Source organism: the organism of the source record quoted next, unplaced genomic scaffold (assembly GCF_019419815.1).
Source record: "Pyrus x bretschneideri cultivar Hongxiangsu unplaced genomic scaffold, Pyrus_bretschneideri_v1 Contig39, whole genome shotgun sequence".
NCBI lineage: Eukaryota > Viridiplantae > Streptophyta > Magnoliopsida > Rosales > Rosaceae > Pyrus > Pyrus x bretschneideri.
In genome coordinates, this window is record NW_025999712.1 from 921813 (window position 1) to 943256 (window position 21444).

The window sequence follows — 21444 nt, forward strand, 5'->3', positions numbered from 1 at the left end:
CATGGCCAACACGAGAGAAAACAACAAAAGAATGGGACACATTTCTTAAACCACCCGACCAATTAATTTCATTAAAAGTAAAATCATCTTACGTAGCTCATTGTGCTTTACCTACCCAAGAAAGAAATTATAATTTTCCTCAAAAACGGGGTGGGGCTTCATTGTTATGCTGATTACAAATGTTTTAGTAGTTAGATTTAATTTGTGTTTGGAAATACTTTTAAAATAACTAAAAATATACTTTTCGATCTAATCTTTAAGTAAAAATGCAAAAGAATCTTTAAAAAGCACTTGAAGGGCTTTTCGGGGTTAAAAATATTTTCTTTAAAAACATTTTCAATTATTTTAAAAGTACTTACAAACCAACTCTTTAAATGCGCAAAAATATCAATTATGTAAATGAAGGTGATGAAAGTATAAGATATGTCATATTTTTTTTTTTTTTGGGTCAAAAATAAGATATATCATTTAAATGCACCGAAATGCGACGTAATACGGTAAATTCCCTTGAATTATACTTTTGCACCGATAAAGTAATCCAACTTGATCTCCATCACCAATCAGCTGAAGTAACTGAAGAGCACTCGACAGCTGAAAGCAAAGGGACACTGCAGGAAAGGAAATATTAATATGTGAATGAATTATTTCCACCTTCCCATGTCAACTTTTGGGCTCCGTCAAGCTTTTCCTTAATTCTTTTGTCTCCGACTACTTGTCCTTTTGAATTATTGTCCACCGAAAACAACATCAACCAAACAAAATCAACATCCAAATTTCAAATTTCAACACGAATGATTGAATAATTAATATTTGAATAATATTAGAAAAATGAATAATTAAATCATGTAGAAACAAGTGGATTAATGAGAGCCGTGAGCAAAGAATCTTAAAGCAGCACCAACTCAATTCTTTTTGTTATAGGAGCAAAGAATCTTTGCATTATAGAAGCAATCGCACAACCATCCTCATTTATTTCCTCCTCTCCACTCTCAACCGATTTCTAAGTTTCTCACCCTGAAAATGGCCGATGTGCTTGTTTCCACACTACTAGACAAGTTGGCTTCAACAACTTATCAATATGTAGCAGACGAGGTGAAACTCGTTCTGAACGTTAAGAAAGAAGTTGAAGAATTCGCTGGGAATCTCCAAGCTATAGAATCTGTGCTTGAGGATGCAGAGCGAAGGCAAATGAAGGAGGCCAACGTGCAAAACTGGCTAGACAACCTGAAGGAAATATCGTACGAGATGGTGGACGTGCTGGATGAGTGGCACGCTGACATCCTGAGACAAGAAGTTGAGAAACAAGATAGAGAAGGCGCAGATCATCTTGCTCCTCAGAGGAAGGTAAGTTTCTCTATTTTCGCTCGTTGCTTTTGTCTTGGCCAAGTCGGGAAGGTTATTGTTCGTCGTGAAATTGCTCTCAAGATAAAGGATCTAAATGTGAGGTTAGCTGAGATTTATAAGCAAAGAAAAATGTATAATTTTCAACTCACTGAAAGAGTCATTCAAAAACAGCAAACTTCGTCTTTTGTTGATATGTCTGAGATATTTGGTCGAGACAAGGAAAAAGATAGTTTGATAAGGAAGTTGGTGAGTGATAGTAGTGAAGAAGGGAAGCGGCTCCTCATCATCCCTATTGTAGGGATGGGAGGCATGGGAAAGACAACTTTGGCTCAGTTAGTCTATAATGATGCGAATGTTAAAGCTCACTTTCAAAAGAGAATATGGGTTTGTGTGTCAGAACCTTTCGATGAGATAAAGATTGCTAAAGAGATTAGTGGTGATGCCTCCTCAAGTTCAACTGGGTTGGATCATGTCTTAGAATCTATGTCTAGATTCATTAAGGAGGTAAAGTTTCTTCTAGTGTTGGATGATGTGTGGACCGAAGACCGCAAAAAGTGGGATCAATTAAAGATTCCATTGATGCAAAATGGGGCTGAGGGCAGTAGAATACTAGTAACCACCAGGAAGCAAAATGTTGCTGGTATGATGAGAGCAACCTCTCACATGATCAGTCTTGCAGAGTTGAGCGAACAAATTTGTTTGTCAATCTTCAATCACATGGCATTTTCTAATAGAGAAGTAGGCGAGTCTGAGGTATTTGGAGATATCAGTAGGGAAATTGTAAAAAAGTGCAAGGGTTTGCCACTTGTTGCAAAGACTTTAGGTAGTATGATGGGCGATAAGAGAACAAGGAGTGAGTGGTTGGATGTTCTGAATAGTAAAATATGGGATTGGGAAGAAGTGGAACAAGAAGTTTTCCAGCCATTATTTCTAAGTTACTACGATTTGACCCCAAGAAATAGATGTTGCCTTCTATATTGTGCTATTTTCCCAAAAGATTATACGTTTAGTAGGGATGTGTTGATTAATCTTTGGATAGCACAAGATTATCTTAATTCCAGGGAGAATAAAGATAAAGGAAAAATTGGTCAAGCTGTTTTTGATAATTTAGTTGCGCGGTCTTTTTTTCAAGATTTTGAGAAACACCGTGACACTGGTGCAATAATAGGTTGTAAAATGCACGACATTATACATGATTTTGTGCAATTTATCACCAAGAAGGACAGTTTGATTACGGAGGCTGAGGATGCAAACCGTAAAATAGAGGTACTGGGCAGTAATCTTCGCCATTTGAACTTAACGTTTGGAGCTTATCCTCGAGTTGTACTTCCTATCACTTCTGGCAATTGCAAAAGTCTACGAACACTGATAACAATGAATTCAAATGGTGCTAGGGTAGAAGCTAGTTTTATTTTAGAATTTAAGTGTCTCAGGACGATAAATTTGTCTGGAAATTTCATGGATGTAGTCCCAATGGAGATTGGTGAACTGGTACATTTGAGACATGTTGATTTGTCTTGGAGTCAAAATTTGGGGAAATTACCAGACGCCGTTTGTGGTTTATACAATTTGTATACCTTGGACCTTCGGGAATGCTATGCACTTGAAAAATTGCCTGATAGCATGGGAAAGTTGATTAGCTTAAAGCATCTTTACATTGAGGGGAGTGACTCATTGAAGTACTTGCCGAAAGGGATAGGGAGATTAACAAGTTTGCAAACACTAGACGTCTGTCCTCTGTTTTCGGTTGACAACGACGAAGCATTTCAAGCTGGGGATTTGGGAAGTCTGAACCAGCTCCAGGGCAGTCTCAGAATAAGAATTTTGGGGAAGGTGAAAGACGGGAGTGGAGCACAATTGCGGGACAACAAGCAACTTTTCCATCTCCAACTTGATTTTGTTGAAGTATGCGAGAAGCCTGGAGAGATCAGTGTACAAATAATGAATGTCTTACGACCACATGATGATCTGGAATCTTTAGAGATTTGTTGGTATTCTGGCTCGACCTGGCCGAATTGGTTGGTGTCTTTAAACAAGTTGCGATTCCTTACTCTGCGGGATGATATTAATGGGGGTTGTGAAATTTTGCCTCGTCTTGGAAGATTGCCGTTCCTTGAAAAGCTGTACGTAGGGGAGATGCCGGGTGTAAGAAAGGTTGGTGGTGAGTTTTTGGGAGTAGAAGATGATGATCGTTTATCTTCTTCGTTCAAATCATCCTCATCAATATTATTCCCCAAACTGAAGCAACTCCAATTTAGAGACATGTTGTCTTGGAAGGACTGGGAAGGCGTGAAAGGGTGGAACAAAGTGGATTCTGGAATTACAATCATGCCATGCCTCTCTTCCTTAGACATAAATTGGTGTGATGAGCTAGAAACACTGCCAGATTTCCTATGCGAAATACCGCTGCAGAATCTTACCATTTCTCGGTGTTGGAAACTTGCCCAACGTTGCAAAAAAGGCAGCGGAAAGGAGTGGTCCAAGATTTCTCACATCCCAAACATCAAGATTTAAAACATATATGGTGAGTTGCACTGCTTTGATTTTTTTACTTCATTTGGATATATATACGTACAAATGCAATTTAACCATTTGCTTTCCAAATTGCAGAACCTTTTTAAAACATCAAACCTTCAACAGATATGGTGCAAAGGGGCAAAAAAGTTTCCAGCTTATCTGATGAGCAATATCGAGAGAATTTGTCTGAGTGTCGTCGATGTAACCTGTCGAGATATGCCTATTAGGCACTACATCAAACATTTGACAGGCACAAAAAGGACAAACACCAAACATTCAGAGGATGCTTGTAAAACCTTTACATGTATATTTTTCAGACTCGGGGTGGCCCAAATATACGTCTGCACTGGCATATATCGTTGAACCGTTTCATATTGGTGAGTTGCAATTTGTCTTGGTAGTTATTTTTTTGTCTATTTAATTCGAACGATTACTGAAAAAACAATTTGTCCAATAGGATAGGATATGTACTTATGACTGCCATGCAATGCAAGCATTCACATATTTATGACTTTAAATACTTTGAAATTGTTATTTGTTTGCGATTTTTTTGTCAATTTTGTCTGTCCCTGCATCGTCGATCAAGTCCACGACCCCCCTGAGGTTCGCCTCATTAAGCAATATCAAATTCCTTCTAATTATGATTATGTTTGATTAATTATGCTTAATTATGAAAATGTGGTGCTTTTTTTGTTTAATCTGCAGGAGGAGCCTCTGGACCCGGCGATCAAAGGAACGCTCAATGTTCTGACGGCGGCGAAGCAGGGTGGGGTCAGCCGTGTGGTGCTGAGGTCATCCATCTCTGCCATCACTCCCAGCCGAAGCTGGGTGTCCGATAAGGTCAAGGGCGAGGATTGCTGGACAGACATTGACTACTGCAAGCAGAAGGGAGTGAGTTACTCCAATGCCTAGTTGTGTTTTGAAAAACTGCGGATTATATACGATTTATTGTCTGTTTAATGTCCGCATTCTATTTTCTTATGGAAAGTTTGTAACTTTCGGTGCGCGTTTCCCCTGCTTGTATTGTGTTTTTCTTACGTACCAGGTTCCGAGGTATATTTTGGTCGGCAAAATATATTTGCAAATGAAATTGTGTGCATATCGTATGTTTTAGTTGTTGGTTTTCTGATAAGTGAATGTCTTATCCCTTGTCAGAAGCACAACTTAAAAATACGCTATGTCTTGATCTTGAACCGAGGTTTCTTGGATACACTGAATTGTTCTGTAGGTGGAGGAACATGGTTTTTTCTTTCTTTCTTTCCTCCCATCACGCGTGTGATATTTGAGATCAAATTAGCGAATTGAAATCTGATTTTTCCTATAATAGAATGTTCATGCGAGTATAGATTTGCATACGTCATCTTTCTTTGGTGCATTCTTTGGTCTATTTAGAATCACTTCCAAATGTCGCTTTCCAAGTTTATCAACCTTTTGGTGCATTCTCGCTTGCCTTGGCGAAATTTTACAAATTTTTTAGGTGAAATTATCTCTTGTTTATAATAAAAATAGAAAATTGTTATTAGCATTCTAAACTTTCTATAATTAGTAAAAACATTACATTTAAAAAGACCGTACAATAAAATTTTTAGAATGTTAATAACAATTCTTTAAAAATAAATGATATTACTAATTTGGTATATAAAGAGAAGGCAAGAGCGTTAACTCGAGATATAGTGTGTTTTATATACTCAATTTCGATCTCCATATCTTTTTATTTGAAAATTCCAATTAGATTTTGGGCCAATCCGATCACCATCAACAATCAGCTCAAGTAAATGAGGGACACACGACAGCTGAAAGCAAGGGGACACAGGAGGGAGGATGTCGAAGCAGGGTGAGGTCGTATGCGTTACCGGTGGAAGCGGCTGCATCGGATCCTGGCTCGTCCGTCTCCTCCTCCACCGTGATTACACCGTCCACGCCACCGTCAAGGATCTCAGTAACTTCACCCTTGCTTTTCTCCTTATCTACACAACTGCCACAGTTCCATTCATTCCATTCGCGTTCAGTCCAAAATTAATAACGCCGTTGTTTTGTTTGTTGCAGAGGACGATGGTGAGACGAAGCATCTAGAAGCGTTAGTAGAGGGGGCAGAGTCGCGCCTCCGTCTCTTCCAGATCGACCTCCTCGACTACAACTCCATACTCGCCGCCGTCAATGGTTGCTCCGGCGTCTTCCACCTCGCCTCTCCCTGCATCATCGATCCAGTCCACGACCCCGAGGTTCCCGCCATTAAACAGTATCAAATTCCATCTAATTTTGATTATATCTGATTAATTATGCGTAATTTTGAAAACGTGGTGCTTTTTTTGTTTAATCTGCAGAAGGAGCTCCTGGACCCGGCGATCAAAGGAACGCTCAATGTTCTGACGGCGGCGAAGCAGGCTGGGGTCGGCCGTGTGGTGCTAACGTCATCGACCTCCGCCATCACTCCCAGCCCAAGCTGGCCGTCCGATAAGGTCAACGGCGAGGATTGCTGGACAGACACTGACTACTGCAAGCAGAAGGGAGTGAGTTACTCCAATGCCTAGTTGTGTTTTGAAAAACCGCGGTTTATATACGGTTTATATACGGCTTTTCCCCTGCTTGTGTTGTATCTTTCATCTTTGAGTATTAATTCTTCATTTTTAACTACTTGAAATTTCCGCAATTGGGGACTGTAATGCTGATTGTGTTTGGTGTTTGGCTAGTTGTGGTATCCATTATCGAAAACGCTGGCAGAGAAAGCTGCGTGGGAATTTGCCAAGGAGAAGGGGCTGGATGTGGTTGTTGTGAATCCAGGCGCGGTGATGGGCCCTGTTATCTCGCCCAGGCTCAATTCTAGCATGTTAATGCTCCTTCGCATTCTTGAGGGTACTTTTCTCTGCAAATTTGTATTAGAAAATCCTCTATGACTGCACGTAGAAGTAGATTGTTGACTTTATTTATCCTCTAGCTCTGCCCTCTTAAGTTGTTTGAATATTCCACTAGCGGTTAATGTTCTCTTGCCTGATAGTATGCCATGTAATGTTGCAAAATTTGCACTCGAATCATAAATTTAGATGAAATTTGATCTTTGATTGACAGTTTGTACAATGGCATATCATCTCAATGGCAAGAGAACATTTCCCATTTATTATGTATGATGCTGTGGTTGGTTGATGAACTAAAAATGAGGTAAAAATGAGGTATTTTCATTCTCTTAAGACATTTTTGCTAAAGAAAGATTGAGTTTGGTAGCTCAACGCTTGGAAGATTTCTTCTTTCGTAACAGTCAGAGATTGCTAATTGTTTTACCAGTTAGTCCGTAAGCTTGAGAAGGTAGATTGTGTGAGCATGCATGTGTGTAATCATAAAGGAACTCTTCTACACCTCTTTTTTTAGCACATGTTTCTTTAAGTTCTAAGGATTTTCGATAAAGTTTGTTTTGGAGAGGACTGAGAAAAAGGATGAGGCCCCAGAAAGTAGAAACAACATATATATAGTTTTGAGTTGTTCGATCTTTGCTGCAGGCTGCACTGAAACATATGAGGACTTTTTTATGGGATCTGTGCATTTTAAAGATGTTGCTCTCGCACACATTTTAGTGTATGAGAACAAGTCAGCGACCGGTAGGCACTTGTGTTTGGAAGCTATATCACGTTATGGTGATTTTGTGGCAAAGGTTGCTGAACTTACCCTGAGTACAAGGTTCGCAGGTAAGTTTTGGTCCACAAAATGCCTTTGCAAATGAAATTGGGTGCATATCTTATGTTTTAGATGTTTGGTTTCCTGATAAGTGAATGTTTCGCTCCATTCTCGCTTGCCTTGGCAGAATTTTGTAAATTTTTAGGTGGTGTGAGTGCCTGATTTTGAAAATGATCGAGCTAATATGTTTACCTTTGTGTAGTTTGCCAAAGGACACCCAACCGGGCTTGCTGAGGGAAAAGAACGGAGCGAAGAAGCTAATGAACTTGGGTTTAGAATTCATTTCCATGGATCAAATTATCAAGGATGCTGTTGAGAGCCTAAAGAGCAAGGGATTTATTTTATAAATAAAACTGCACGGATATGAAACTTATCAGGGATCTAGGTATCTCTTGTACTAGTAGCGAGGACATGTAATCTGGTTGTTTCAACTCCTTTGAATATTCCATTTTCTGTGCAGAAAATAATATTAATATGAGTGTACGATAAGTTTACCTTAAAGTTCACACTTTAATCAGGGTAGCTGAAAGTTAGAATATCAATGCATTGTTGGACTGGAATGCTACGTGGTAGCTGTAAGTTAGAATATCAATGCATTATTTGACTGGAACGCTACGTGGTAGCTGTAAGTTAGAATATCAGTGCATTGTTAGTTCTATGTGATTGTGCTAATTGACAGAAGCTATAAGGAACTTTAAGTTTAAGTGATTTCCATGGCCACTAAAGTAATCCTAATTTGGTTTCTCTTAAGTTTCATACAATGCTTGCTTCGACCAAGTGGGAGAATGTTGGAGTAAAATCCCGTTCTCACAAGATTTTGTGGTCTCACAATCATTGTAAGTTACGATCAAGTTAGAATTAGGGAATTAACTTGGACTTTACCTGTTGCAAAAAGATTGTAATATTAAGTTGTTATTCTTGTTAAAGGGGTTCCTAATCCTGATTGGTTAAGGAGATATAGACATATTCAGTTACCTATTAGGTCTCAATGATGGGCTAAGCCTATTAGGTTAACATGCCTATATGAGTGAAGTTCCCTGCATTTGTTGATACACGCAATATTCACAAACTCCCCATACGGTTTGATTGCTAAGGATCAGTACAACATACAAGACTCTTTGCGCACCAAGCTTTCGTCCATGGTGTCTTCAGGTTAGTTACTTGTGTTTTAATCTATATAGGCTAATAAAGTTTTACAGCTCCGGCCTTGTTGGTGTTATTCTCATCATAGTAGCTTGCTATCTGCATAATTTGTTTTCGTGCATGTTAAGAATAAACCCTTACGAAAGGATTAATTCCCGATAGGAAGTCTCAACTCGGGAAAGATATTCAGATTTTGAGAAGAAGGTATACGCTCTAAAGAAATGAGCTTGCTTGCTGGATAGGCATTCAGATTCACTCCTAAAGTTTTCGTTAATCCTTTCCCTCCACACAGTAAACTGCAGCATCAAGGCAAAATCTTGGTAGATCAAAGAATCATGCTTCATAAGATCAAAGAATCTTAACAAGTCACCATAGACGGTTCGGATTGAATTTCATCGTGATAATTAAATAGGCAAATGGTTTTAGATTAAATTAAATTTTTGCAAAAAACAATGAAATTGATGAACATTTTATTCTATAAGAAACAATGAAATTTCATCGTAATAATTAAATAGGCAAATGGTTTCGGATATCAAAACCAGAAAACCAATAAGGTCTCAATTAAAGAACATTAGTAGCTAGAAACCGAATATAAATTTTTTCAAAAAAATAATTGCCTAAGAGCACACTGGCACGAATGCCAAATATCCGTGACATAATGCTTGCTTCTTATCGAGGATTGATTTGTAAGCCATCATGTTAATTTATTTATATGAGATTATGAGAAGATGTTAAGAATGAATCCTACATTGATGGGAGTAACCTTGCATGGACTTACAAGTAAGTTGAGCTACTTCCCCATATTGCCAACTGGTTTTATGGTGGAACTCCAATTTCTTCATAAGGTTTACGTTCTAAAAAACAAATTTAGACTACTTGCCGACACTGCCACTATATATTCACCCCTCAAATTTGTTGTTCCTTTCATCCAAGGAGAGAGCAAACAGCAGCATCAAGGAAAATCTTTTTGGTATTAAGAGCAAAGAATCTTGCATTGTAGAAAGCAAACGGGAAAACAAAGGTGTCCACTGTCTATATAAACTAGCAAAGAAGAAAAGCCATAGCACAACCATCCTGCATTAGTTTCCTCTTCATATATACTTTCCTAAGCGGCTGACTTCTTCTCCACTCTCAACCGATTTCTAAGTTTGTAACCCTGAAAATGGCTGATGCGCTCGTTTCCATGCTACTAGAGAAGTTGGCGACAACAACTTATGAGTACGTAGAGGACGAGCTGACACTCATTCTAAATGTTAAGAAAGAAGTTGAAGAGTTCACTGGCAACCTGAAAGCTATTGAATCTATGCTTGAGGATGCAGAGCAAAGGCAAAACTGGCTGGATAACCTGAAGGAAATATCGTACCAGATGGTGGACGTGCTGGATGAGTGGAACACTGACATTTTGAGACAACAAGTTGAGAAACAAGAAGGAGAAGGCGCAACTCATATTACTCCTCAGAGGAAGGTAAGTTTCACTATCTTCGCTCGTTGTTTTTGTCTTGGCCAAGTCCGCAAGGTTATTATTCATTGTGAAATTGCTCTCAAGATAAAGGATCTAAATGAGCAGTTAGCTGGGATTTATAAGCAAAGAAAAATGTATAATTTTCAACTCACTGAAACAGTCATTCAAAAACAGCAAACTTCGTCTTTTGTCGATATGTCTGAGATATTTGGTCGAGAAAAGGAAAAGGAAGTTGGTGAGTGATGTTAGCGAAGAAGGGATGGGGCTCCTCATCATCCCTATTGTAGGGATGGGAGGTACGGGAAAGAACAACTTTGGCTCAGTTAGTCTATAATGATGCCAATGTTAAAGCTCATTTTCAAAAGAGAATATGGGTTTGTGTGTTAGAGCCTTTCGATGAGACAAAGATTGCCAAAGAGATTAGTGGTGATGCCACCTCAAGTTCAACTGGGTTGGATCATGTCTTAGAATCTATGTCTAGATCCATTAAGGGGGGTAAAGTTTCTTCTTGTGTTGGATGATGTGTGGACTGAAGACCGTAAAAAGTGGGATCAATTGAAGGTTCCATTGATGCAAAATGGGGCTGAGGGCAGTAGAATACTAGTAACCACCAGAAAACAAAATGTTGCTAGTATGATGGGAGGAACCTCTCACATGATCAATCTTGCAGAGTTGAGCAAACAAAATTGTTTGTCAGTCTTTAATCACATGGCATTTTCTAATAGAGAAATAGGCGAGTTTGAGGTGTTTGGAGAAATCAGTGGGGAGATTGTAAAAAAGTCTAAGGGTTTGCCACTTGTTGCAAAGACTTTAGGCAGTATGATGCGTAATAAGAGAACAAGGAGTGAATGGTTGAAGGTTCTGAATAGTAAAATATGGGATTGGGAAGAAGCGGAGCAAGAAGTTTTCCAGCCATTATTTCTAAGTTATTATGATTTGGCCCCGAGAAACAAATTTATATTGTGCTATTTTTCCAAAAGATTATGAGTTTAGTAGAGATGAGTTGATTAATCTTTGGATGGCACAAGATTATCTTAATTCTAGAGAGAATAAAGATAAAGGAAAAATTGGTCAAGTTGTTTATGATAATTTAGTTGCTCGGTCTTTTTTTCAAGATTTTAAGAAACACTACGACACTAGTACGATAATAGGTTGCAAAATGTATGACATTGTAAATGACTTTGTGCAATTTATCACCAAGAAGGAATGTTTGAGTACCGATGCAGAGGTTGCAAACCGTAAAATAGAGGTATTGGGCAGTAATCTTCGCCATCTGACCTTAACATCTGTGGTTGATGATCAAGATTTACTTTCTATCACTTCTCGGAATTGCAAAAATCTACGTACGCTCACAACAATTCACTCAAGTGTTGCTACGGTATATGCTAGTTTTATTTTACAAGTCAAATGTCTTAGGACAATAAATTTGTCTGGAAGTTCCATCAAAGAACTCCCAAAAGAGATTGGTGAATTGGTACATTTGAGGCATATTGATTTGTCTGGAAGTCGAAAGTTGGAGAAATTATCAGACACCATTTGTGGTTTATATAACTTGTATACCTTGGACCTTCGAAGATGCAAATCACTAAATAAATTGCCTGATAACATGGGAAAGTTGATTATCTTAAAGCATCTTTACGTTGGGGAGAGTGACTCACTGAAGTGCTTGCCAAAAGGGATAGGGAGATTAACAAGTTTGCAAACACTAGACGTCTTTCCTCTGTTTTCTGTTGACAACGACGAAGCATTTCAAGTTGGGGATTTGAGAACCGTGAACCAGCTCCACGGCAGTCTCCAAATAAGAATTTTGGGGAAGGTGAAAGATGGGAGTGAAGCACAATTGCGGGACAACAAGCAACTTTTTCATCTCCAACTGGATTTTGGTGAAGTGCGCGACAAGGCTGGAGAGAGCAGTGGACGAATAATGAATGTCTTAAGACCACACGATGATCTGGAATCTTTAGAGATTTATGGGTATTTTGGCTCGACCTGGCCGAATTGGTTGATGTCTTTAAAAAAGTTGCGATTACTCACTCTGGAGGATATTTGTGTTTGTGAAATTTTGCCTCCTCTTGGGAAATTGCCGTTCCTTGAAGGACTCTACCTCGGGGCAATGTCGGGTGTAAGAAAGATTGGTGGCGAGTTTTTGGGAGTAGAAGATGATCAAACATCTTCATTCAAATCATCCTTATCAATGTTATTCCCAAAATTGAACGACTCCACTTTTACAACTTGTCGTCGTGGAAGGACTGGGGAGGTGTGAAAGGGTGGAACAAAGGGGATTCTGGAATTATTATTATGCCATGCCTTTCTTCCCTAGACATAACTATGTGCTCTGAGCTAGAAACGCTGCCAGACTTCCTCTGCAAAATGCCACTGCAGAATCTTTCCATTTTTTACCGTCCAAAACTTGCAAAACGTTGCAAAGGAGGCAGTGGAGAGGAGTGGCCCAAGATTTCTCACATCCCAAACGTCGAGATTTGTGCTAATCGCGTTTCATCTTGGTGAGTTGGAGTGCTTTGATTTTGGATACGTACAAATGCAATTAATTTAAGGTGAAAAGTATATGAAAAATAATTATAATTATTTGTATTCCAAATTGCAGATAATATCCAGAGGCCTAGGTCAAATAAACCTCCAAGCTGTTTGGTGCGGCACTAGTTCCCTCCTCAAGACACGACGACTATCAAAATTAAACTGTATTAATTCCAAAATCTCACTACGTTGAATGAGTTCTTAATTAAGGCAAGTTAGACATTACTATATATCTATATATCTATATATATATATTATATGTATGTACGTATGTATGTATATATGTCAAGCAAACAACTGCAGTTGCTAACTTCTATGTAGTGATCCGTTAAAATTTAAACAAAGGACATATACAAAAGATATTAATATTTTTTGACAAATTGTGGCTCACCAGAGTTTTCTGCAATAATTTTGATATATCCAAGTTATTTCCGGTATTGTTGTTTTATTTTTATTACAAACGATATTACTAATTTAACAAATTGGGCATAAATATTAGGGAATTGTAATGAAAAGGGCTTCTCAAAATTTTTAGTTAACCAAAAACCATCTACTAACTTTATTTAATAAAAAAACTTAAATTTTAATAAAAATGACTCAAATTTTAATGAAAAGGATAAAAATTTTACATAACAACAAAACAAAAAAAAACATATACTGACACGTGGGACTGCGCATCAGCATCACACACACCCTCTTCCTCACTTAACTGTGTAACCTCTTTCTCTCTCTCCCTCTTTGGTATGTTCACATCCATTTTTTTCTCTTCTTTCACCTCACCCATCCACATCAACTTTTTCTCTTTTTTTTTTTTTTTTCCATTTTTTTTTCACCTCTCCCCACTCTCCTCTGTGACATCCCACATCGTCCAGGAGAGTGATCCTTATATGTATATTCTCATCCCTACCTAGCACAAGGCCTTTTGGGAGCTCACTGGCTTCGGGTTCCGTAGGAACTCCGAAGTTAAGCGAGAAGGGGGCTAGAGCAATCCCATGATGGGTGACCCACTAGGAAGTTGCTCGTGAGTTCCCAAAAACAAAACCGTGAGGGAATGGTAAGCCCAAAGCGGACAATATCGTGCTACGGTAGTGGAGTCGGGCCTAGGAAGTAGTCCCGCCCGGACCGGGATGTGACACCTCTCTCCTTTCACCTCACTCCATAAACATTTTATTTTATTTTATTATTTGTTTATTTGATTATTCTTTCAATTGTTTTAGAACAAACTAAGTAATAATATTACAAAATCAAAAATAAAGAAAAATTTCATTATTTAGTTTTATGAACATTAATACTGTGACTATTTATTAAATAGAACATTGACTACTTCTTAAACTGAACACTATTTCTTAAACTGAATATTGACTACTTCTTAAACCAAACACTATTTTGTAAACTAAATATTGACTACTTCTTAAACTGAACAATATTTCTTAAACTAAACACTAACTATATCTTAAATGGAACACTAATACTATCATTACTTCTTGAACTAAACATTGACTATTTCGTAAACTGAATACTGACTATTTCTTAAACTGAATGCTAGTACTATTACTATTTCGTAAACTAAACACTGGCTATTTCTTAAACACTGACTATTTCTTAAACTGAACACAATAGACTATATATATTAAACCAAGTAATAGTACTATCACTATTTCGTAAACTAAGCACTGACTATTTTTCAAACCAAACACTAGTATTATCACTGTTTCGTAAACTAGTACTGTCACTATTTCGTAAACTAAGCACTGACTATTTCTTAAACAAAAAGCTAATTATTTCGTAAACTAAACACTGACTATTTCTTAAAATCGAACACTAGCACTATCACTATTTTTTAAACTATTTCCTTACAAATTACTGTCATGTATTGATGTCAGCAATATATTTTTTTTATCTCAAATTTCTCTCTCTTTTTAAATTTTTTTGGAGTTTGTTGATGTCAGTTTGAAAGGATTTGGTTGGCTTTACCCTCACAATCTCTCTTCCTTACACACTCCCTCTCTTCCTTCCCGATGAAATATTTAAAAAGTAATTTGGGTGCTGATTTTGCATTGTTGATTTTCTGTTGAAAATTACTACTTTTCTTTTCTTTCTTTTTGTACGTAAACAGATTTCTCTCTCTCCCTCTCTAAAAGAAAAAAGAGTCATTGAAGCTTCACTCTCACGTTTTCCTTCCCAATGAAATGTTTTAAAAATAATTTAATTCATCCATCCATTCCATCTCATCATTCATTGTACTACTCCTACTACTTATTTTGCACTGCATGTTAATCTTCTTATCAGTTCTATCTGCTCACAGTTACAACAAAAGTTTGATTTAATATTTGAATTGGTTGGCGCATGCTTCCGCGCGGTTGGGTTGGATTATTTTTAATTTTTTAATTTTTGTCCTTATCATTAAATAAAATTTATATATGATTTTTTGTTAAAACTCAAAATTTTGAAGCGTTTTTGGTTAGTTTTCCTTAAATATTAAAGGGAGGGTAAGCGTTTTAACTCGAGATATTGTGTGTACATTATACACTCAATTTTCGATCTTCATTATCTTCATTATCCAGTCGGCCCAATCCAATTTGATCACCAACAACAATCAGCCGAGGAGCACTCGACTGCTGAAAGCAAAGGGACACTGCAACCTGCAGGGAGGGAGGATGTCGAAGCAGGGTGAGGTCGTATGCGTTACCGGTGGAAGCGGCTGCATCGGATCCTGGCTCGTCCGTCTCCTCCTCCACCGTGATTACACCGTCCACGCCACCGTCAAGGATCTCAGTAACTTCACCCTTGCTTTTCCCCTTATCTACACAACTGCCACAGTTCCATTCATTCCATTCGCGTTCAGTCCAAAATTAATAACGCGGTTGTTTTGTTTGTTGCAGAGGACGAGGGCGAGACGAAGCATCTAGAAGCGTTAGTAGAGGGGGCAGAGTCGCGCCTCCGTCTCTTCCAGATCGACCTCCTCGACTACAACTCCATACTCGCCGCCGTCGATGGTTGCTCCGGCGTCTTCCACCTCGCCTCTCCCTGCATCGTCGATCAAGTCCACGACCCCGAGGTTCCCGCCATTAAACATTATCAAACTCCTTATAATTTCGATTATATCTGATTAATTGTGCGTAATTTTGAAAACGTGGTGCTTTTTCTTTGTTTAATCTGCAGAAGGAGCTCCTGGACCCGGCGATCAAAGGAACGCTCAATGTTCTGACGGCGGCGAAGCAGGCTGGGGTCAGCCGTGTGGTGCTGACGTCATCCATCTCCGCCATCACTCCCAGCCCAAGCTGGCCGTCCGATAAGATCAAGGGCGAGGATTGCTGGACAGACATTGACTACTGCAAGCAGAAGGGAGTGAGTTACTCCAGTGCCTAGTTGTGTTTTGAAAAACCGCGGTTTATTGTCTGTTTAATGTCCGCATTCTATTTTCTTATTGAAAGTTTGTAACTTTCGGTGCACGTTTCCCAATTGGGGACTGTAATGCTGATTGTGTTTGTTGTTTGGCTAGTTGTGGTATCCATTATCGAAAACGCTGGCGGAGAAAGCTGCGTGGGAATTTGCCAAGGAGAAGGGGCTGGATGTGGTTGTGGTGAATCCGGGCACGGTGATGGGCCCTGTTATCTCGCCCAGGCTCAATGCTAGCATGTTGATGCTCCTTCGCATTCTTGAGGGTACTTTTCTCTGCAAATTTGTATTAGAAAATGCTCTATGACTGCACCTAGAAGTAGATTGTTGACTTTATTTATCCTCTAGGACTACCCTCTTAAATTGTTCGAATATTCCACTAGTAGTTAATGTTCTCTTGCCTGATAGTATGCCATGTAATGTTGCAAAATTTGCACTCGAATCATAAATTTAGACGAAATTTGATCTTTGATTGACAGTTTGTATGATGACATATCATCTCAATGGCAAGAGAACATTTCCCTTTTATTATGTATGATGCTGTGGTTGGTTGATGAACTAAAAATGAGGTAAAAATTAGGTATTTTCTTTCTCTTAAGACATTTTTGTTAAAGAAAGATTGAGTTTGGTACCTCAACACTTATAAGATTTCTTCTTTCATAACAGTCGAGATTGCTAATTTTTTGCCAGTTAGTCCGTAAGTTTGAGGAGGTCGATTATGTGAGCATGCATATGTGTAATCCTAAAGGAACTCTTCTACACCTCTTTTTTTAGCACATGTTTCTTTAAGTTCTAAGGATTTTCGATAAAGTTTGTTTTGGAGAGGACTGAGAAAAAGGATGAGGCCCTAGAAAGTAGAAACAACATATATATAGTTTTGAGTTGTTCGATCTTTGCTGCAGGCTGCACTGAAACATATGAGGAATTCTTTATGGGATCTGTACATTTTAAAGATGTTGCTCTCGCACACATTTTAGTGTATGAGAACAAATCAGCGACCGGTAGGCACTTGTGTTTGGAAGCTATATCACGTTATGGTGACTTTGTGGCAAAGGTTGCTGAACTTTACCCTGAGTACAAGGTTCGCAGGTAAGTTTTGGTTCCCAAAATGCCTTTGCAAATGAAATTGGGTGCATATCTTATGTTTTAGATGTTTGGTTTCCTGATAAGTGAATGTTTTGCTCCATTCTCGCTTGCCTTGGCAGAATTTTGTAAATTTTTAGGTGGTGTGAGTGCCTGATTTTGAAAATGATCGAGCTAATATGTTTACCTTTGTGTAGTTTGCCAAAGGACACCCAACCGGGCTTGCTGAGGGAAAAGAATGGAGCAAAGAAGCTAATGAACATGGGTTTAGAATTCATTCCCATGGATCAAATTATCAAGGATGGTGTTGAGAGCCTAAAGAGCAAGGGATTTATTTCATAAATAAAACTGCAGGGATAGGAAACTTATCAGGGATCTAGGTATGTATTGTACTAGTAGCGAGGACATGTAACCTGAATGGTTGTTTCAACTCCCTTAATTATTCCTTGTTCTGTGAAGAAAATAATATTAATATGAGTGTACGATAAGTTTACCTTAAAGTTCACACCTTAATCGGTGTAGCTGTAAGTTAGAATATCAGTGCATTGTTGGACTGGAACGCTACGTGGTGGCTAACCAGTTCCACGTAAGTCCTCCCAGAGTCTATGTCAGATTCTTTGTATAACGGGAGACTTTCTCTTGATTTTCACCGTACCGAAAGTTAAAAGGACTAATAGCAAGTAATTACTAACATGGCTAGTACTGTGGAAGCAAAAGCAGCAGCAACAGCTCCTCCATCTTTGGTGTTAGATATGATGCGCCACCTTGGCGGGGACGTTAGCAAAGTGGATTCCAATCTTCTCGAGAAAATCCTACCAGATTAAATGTACGGTCAGTTGAGGTGCGTAGAGAAGAGTACCAGAGGCAGAGATTTGAGTCCCACCGATAAGTTGTGGCGGAATTTCTACGCGTAAGAGTTCGGTGCTTCGAGGGCTGATCAGGTGGTCGAAAACACCAAGAAGGTGAATGCAGCATTCAAATGGAAAGAGCTCTACGAGACAAAGCTGGAGGAGGTCAACAAGAAAGAAAATAAGGCAGCTGAGAGGTTGAAGAGTCGGCATCAAATAGAAGCTGCTCGGAAACAAAGCCGGTGAGTTGTTGTTTGCACAGAGGCAGAGGTTCCGTCATCATCAAGGACCAACAAAAGAAGTAGAAGCAGAAACATCTTGGGGTTGGCAGCGAAAATATATCCGTCCGAAAAAAGGAAAGCTTGAACATGAAGAAAGCAAAGAGTTACAGTTCCAAGAAAGTTTCGACAACATTCAAGCGAAGCGCCATCGTTTCTGGAGATTACGCTCCAAATTTCTACTACCACAAAACAGGCAACAGCACAGCTTGCTTGATAGCCTAGAGGCCTTTTAGTTTTGATAAAATGCAGCCCCTCTTCTGACAATGTTCTATTCAAATTCATGGCATTTGTAATTTTATCAAAAACTGCATTAATTTTTTTTTTTTGCTTTCAATACATCGATATTTTTACACTCAAGGGAGAGGGAGTTTGGCAAAATCACACAATGAGCAGCTTAATTTGGTATCGAATTCATCATCTACGATTTTCGAACCTAAGACCTTGAAGCAAACGGGAAACCAAAGGTGTCCACTGTCTATACAAACTAGCAAAGAAGAAAAGTAATAGAACAAACTAGCAAAGAATCTTCATATATACTTTCCTACGCTGCCGACCTTTTCTTCTCCATTATCAACCGATTTCTGAGTTTCTATACCTGAAAGTGGCTGATGCGCTCGTTTCCACGCTACAAGAGAAGCTGGTGACAATTGCTTATGAGTACATAGAGGACGAGGTGAAACTCGTTCTAAATGTTAAGAAAGAAGTTGAAGAATTCGCTGGGAATCTCAAAGCTATTCAAGCTGTGCTTGAGGATGCAGAGCAAAGGCAAATGAAGGAGGCCAACGTGCAACACTAGCTGGATATCCTAAAGGAAATGTCATACCAGATGGTGGATGTGTTGGATGAGTGGAACACTGACATCCTGAGACAACAAATTGAGAAACAAGAAAGAGAAGGTGCAACTCATCTTGCTCCATAGAAGAAGGTGTGTTTGAAGATATACGACCTCTGCCATAACCAGAGAGAATCATATATGTAAGGAGAACTATGGTCTATAGTGCCTTAACCAGACTTAGATACAAGAATTGTCATCTAAGAGACAAAATATTCTATTAAATGTTAAAACCAAGAAAATAGCAGAAAACTTTTGTGAGCGTAAGACCTGATTGCACTAGAAAACTAGGAGGATTCTTCTTGAATTGAATAACACTTGTGGCTGTTAAATAGCCTTACAATGAGATAAGAAAAGAAATAACAACCCACGATTTACAAGGCTTAAGATCGGCGTGCATGACTAGGTCAGAAATAGAAAATGTAATCTTGTCCCTCAAGTATTGGAGAGATTATTTGCATGACTAAACTAAACCCTAAAAACAAGGAACCCTAACCCTAACGGCTAGGAGATTCCAACAACTTCAACATCATTCCTTAAACTGAATGTCATTGACAATCAGTTTATTCCAGGGTATTCGCAAACACCCATTGCTTCTATCATCTTTGAAAACACTTTGAGCTTCAACTGCTTAGTCATAATATCTGCAATTTGCTCCTGGATAGAACACTGTTTTAGCTCCACTACTCCATCATTGACCAGATTTCGAAGAAAATGAAAACGAACGTCTATGTGCTTGCTACGACCATGCATTACTAGATTCTTCGAGAGTTGATGGTTGAAATGTTGTCACAGTACACCACCGTAGATTCAAATTACACATGACTTAAATTTTTTAAAATACTCCTTAGCCAAACAACCTGACAAGCATTTGATGCTGCAACAATGAACTTAGCTTCAGTGGTAGAAAGAGTAACCACTGGCTGTTTCTTTGAAGACCAAGATATTGCACTTGAATTCATCATAAAGACATAGCCTGATGTACTCTTTTTGTCATCCTGATCTCCGGCATAGTCACTGTCCTTGTAACCAAAGAGCTTTTCATCTCCTTACTTCCTATAAAACACCCCAAAACAAGCTGTTCCCTTCACATACCTTAGAATCCTATTCGCTGCCATCAAATGAGACTTAGTGGGACGTTCCATGTACTTATTGATTAAACTTACAATAAACATCAAATTAGGGCGTGTGGTTGTTAGATACATGAGACTTCCTATCATTTGCTTGTAGAGAGTACCATCAACTCCCACTCCTTCTTCATCTCTCGTGAGTTTGAAACCAGGAACCACTGGATTTTGTACTGAGTTGCACTGATCCATGTTGAATCTTTCCAGAACCTCTTGAGCGTACTTTCGTTGGCTTATAAAGATCCCATCTTCCCTTTGCAACACTTCAATTCCTAGAAAGTGTCTCATTTTTCCAAGATCAGTCATGTCGAATTCAACCATCATGGACTTCTTAAATTGTTCAATCATAACTTCATCATTCCCAGTAAATATAAGATCACCAACATACAGACAAACAATCAATATTTTACCTCCATTCGCTGTTTTATTAAACAAAGTATGTTCGTAAGGGCATTTGTTGAAGCTTTCTTTGACAAAATATGATTCTATGCAACTGTACCAAGCTCGGGGAGTTTGTTTGAGTCCATACAACGCTTTCTTGAGTCAATAGACTTTTGATTCTTCCCCCTTCTGTTCATAACCTGGAGGTTGATCAACAAACACTTCTTCATTAATTTCTCCATGCAGAAAGGCCGATTTGACGTCAAGTTGGTAAATCATCTGACTTTTCTGTGCAGCAAGGGAAAACACCATACGAATTGTGTCCAAGCGAGCCACTAGTGTAAATACTTCTGCATAATCCACTCCATATTGTTAGCTGTATCCCTTAGCAACTAGCCGCGCCTTATACTTGTCTACTTCCCCATGCTTATTAAGTTTTGTTTTAAAAATCCACTTCACTCCAACCGTCATTCCTTTTGATAATAGATTTGTTAGTTCCCATGTCTCATTCCTTTCTATTGCTTCAATTTCTTGATCCATTGCATGTCTCCATTTTTCACTTTTCATTGCCTCTTCATATGTTATTGGATCACTATTAGTGAACAAAGCTAGATGAGCTAAATTCACACCTTCTTCATTGGAGAAACCTTGACCAGTCTCATAGTATCTCATCCATGCAAGTGATCTTCGTGCTCGTCATTCTGGAAGTAAGTCATAGACATTTGAGGTGTCTCTTTCAAAAAAATTGTTGCTGTCGAACCCATTTTCCTCTAGTTCTTCAACCGCCTCAGACTTTTCTTCATTGCTTTCCTCTTTTGTACTTGCC

General features: G+C 38.7%; 4 protein-coding genes and 2 pseudogenes across 4 annotated transcripts; all 6 read left to right on the forward strand.

Annotated features, from left to right (window-relative positions):
- The first annotated feature begins 813 nt into the window (after positions 1 to 813).
- LOC125468038 (putative disease resistance protein RGA4) lies at positions 814 to 4099 on the forward strand. The gene is made up of 2 exons (XM_048564564.1): positions 814 to 3868; positions 3955 to 4099. Exon 1 carries the CDS (start codon positions 1021 to 1023, stop codon positions 3856 to 3858), a length of 2838 nt encoding a protein of 945 aa, XP_048420521.1. The 5' UTR covers positions 814 to 1020; the 3' UTR covers positions 3859 to 3868; positions 3955 to 4099.
- LOC103959018 (cinnamoyl-CoA reductase 1) lies at positions 4096 to 4856 on the forward strand. The gene is made up of 2 exons (XM_048564568.1): positions 4096 to 4238; positions 4567 to 4856. Exons 1-2 carry the CDS (start codon positions 4164 to 4166, stop codon positions 4771 to 4773), a joined length of 282 nt encoding a protein of 93 aa, XP_048420525.1. The 5' UTR covers positions 4096 to 4163; the 3' UTR covers positions 4774 to 4856.
- Positions 4857 to 5639: 783 nt separating this feature from the next.
- On the forward strand, positions 5640 to 8028 carry LOC103958973 (annotated as a pseudogene).
- A 1804-nt stretch (positions 8029 to 9832) lies between these two features.
- LOC103959019 lies at positions 9833 to 11126 on the forward strand (annotated as a pseudogene).
- A 165-nt stretch (positions 11127 to 11291) lies between these two features.
- On the forward strand, positions 11292 to 12395 carry LOC103959020 (disease resistance protein RGA2-like). The gene has a single exon (XM_009371356.2). It carries the CDS (start codon positions 11292 to 11294, stop codon positions 12393 to 12395), a length of 1104 nt encoding a protein of 367 aa, XP_009369631.2.
- A 2832-nt stretch (positions 12396 to 15227) lies between these two features.
- On the forward strand, positions 15228 to 17649 carry LOC103958972 (phenylacetaldehyde reductase). Its single transcript, XM_048564566.1, has 6 exons — positions 15228 to 15442; positions 15550 to 15725; positions 15830 to 16015; positions 16170 to 16332; positions 16969 to 17155; positions 17347 to 17649. Exons 1-6 carry the CDS (start codon positions 15325 to 15327, stop codon positions 17489 to 17491), a joined length of 975 nt encoding a protein of 324 aa, XP_048420523.1. The 5' UTR covers positions 15228 to 15324; the 3' UTR covers positions 17492 to 17649.
- Positions 17650 to 21444: the final 3795 nt, after the last annotated feature.

Excerpts from the sequence above, each read along its gene's own strand:
- LOC103959018 (XM_048564568.1), top strand. The coding sequence starts at position 4,164 with ATGTATATTTTTCAGACTCGGGGTGGCCCAAATATACGTCTGCACTGG. Across the intron at positions 4,239-4,566 it reads CGTTGAACCGTTTCATATTG|GAGGAGCCTCTGGACCCGGC; the intron begins GTGAGTTGCAAT and ends TTTAATCTGCAG.
- LOC125468038 (XM_048564564.1), top strand. The coding sequence starts at position 1,021 with ATGGCCGATGTGCTTGTTTCCACACTACTAGACAAGTTGGCTTCAACA.
- LOC103959020 (XM_009371356.2), top strand. The coding sequence starts at position 11,292 with ATGTATGACATTGTAAATGACTTTGTGCAATTTATCACCAAGAAGGAA.
- LOC103958972 (XM_048564566.1), top strand. The coding sequence starts at position 15,325 with ATGTCGAAGCAGGGTGAGGTCGTATGCGTTACCGGTGGAAGCGGCTGC. Across the intron at positions 16,333-16,968 it reads GCTCCTTCGCATTCTTGAGG|GCTGCACTGAAACATATGAG; the intron begins GTACTTTTCTCT and ends TCTTTGCTGCAG. Across the intron at positions 17,156-17,346 it reads CCTGAGTACAAGGTTCGCAG|TTTGCCAAAGGACACCCAAC; the intron begins GTAAGTTTTGGT and ends ACCTTTGTGTAG.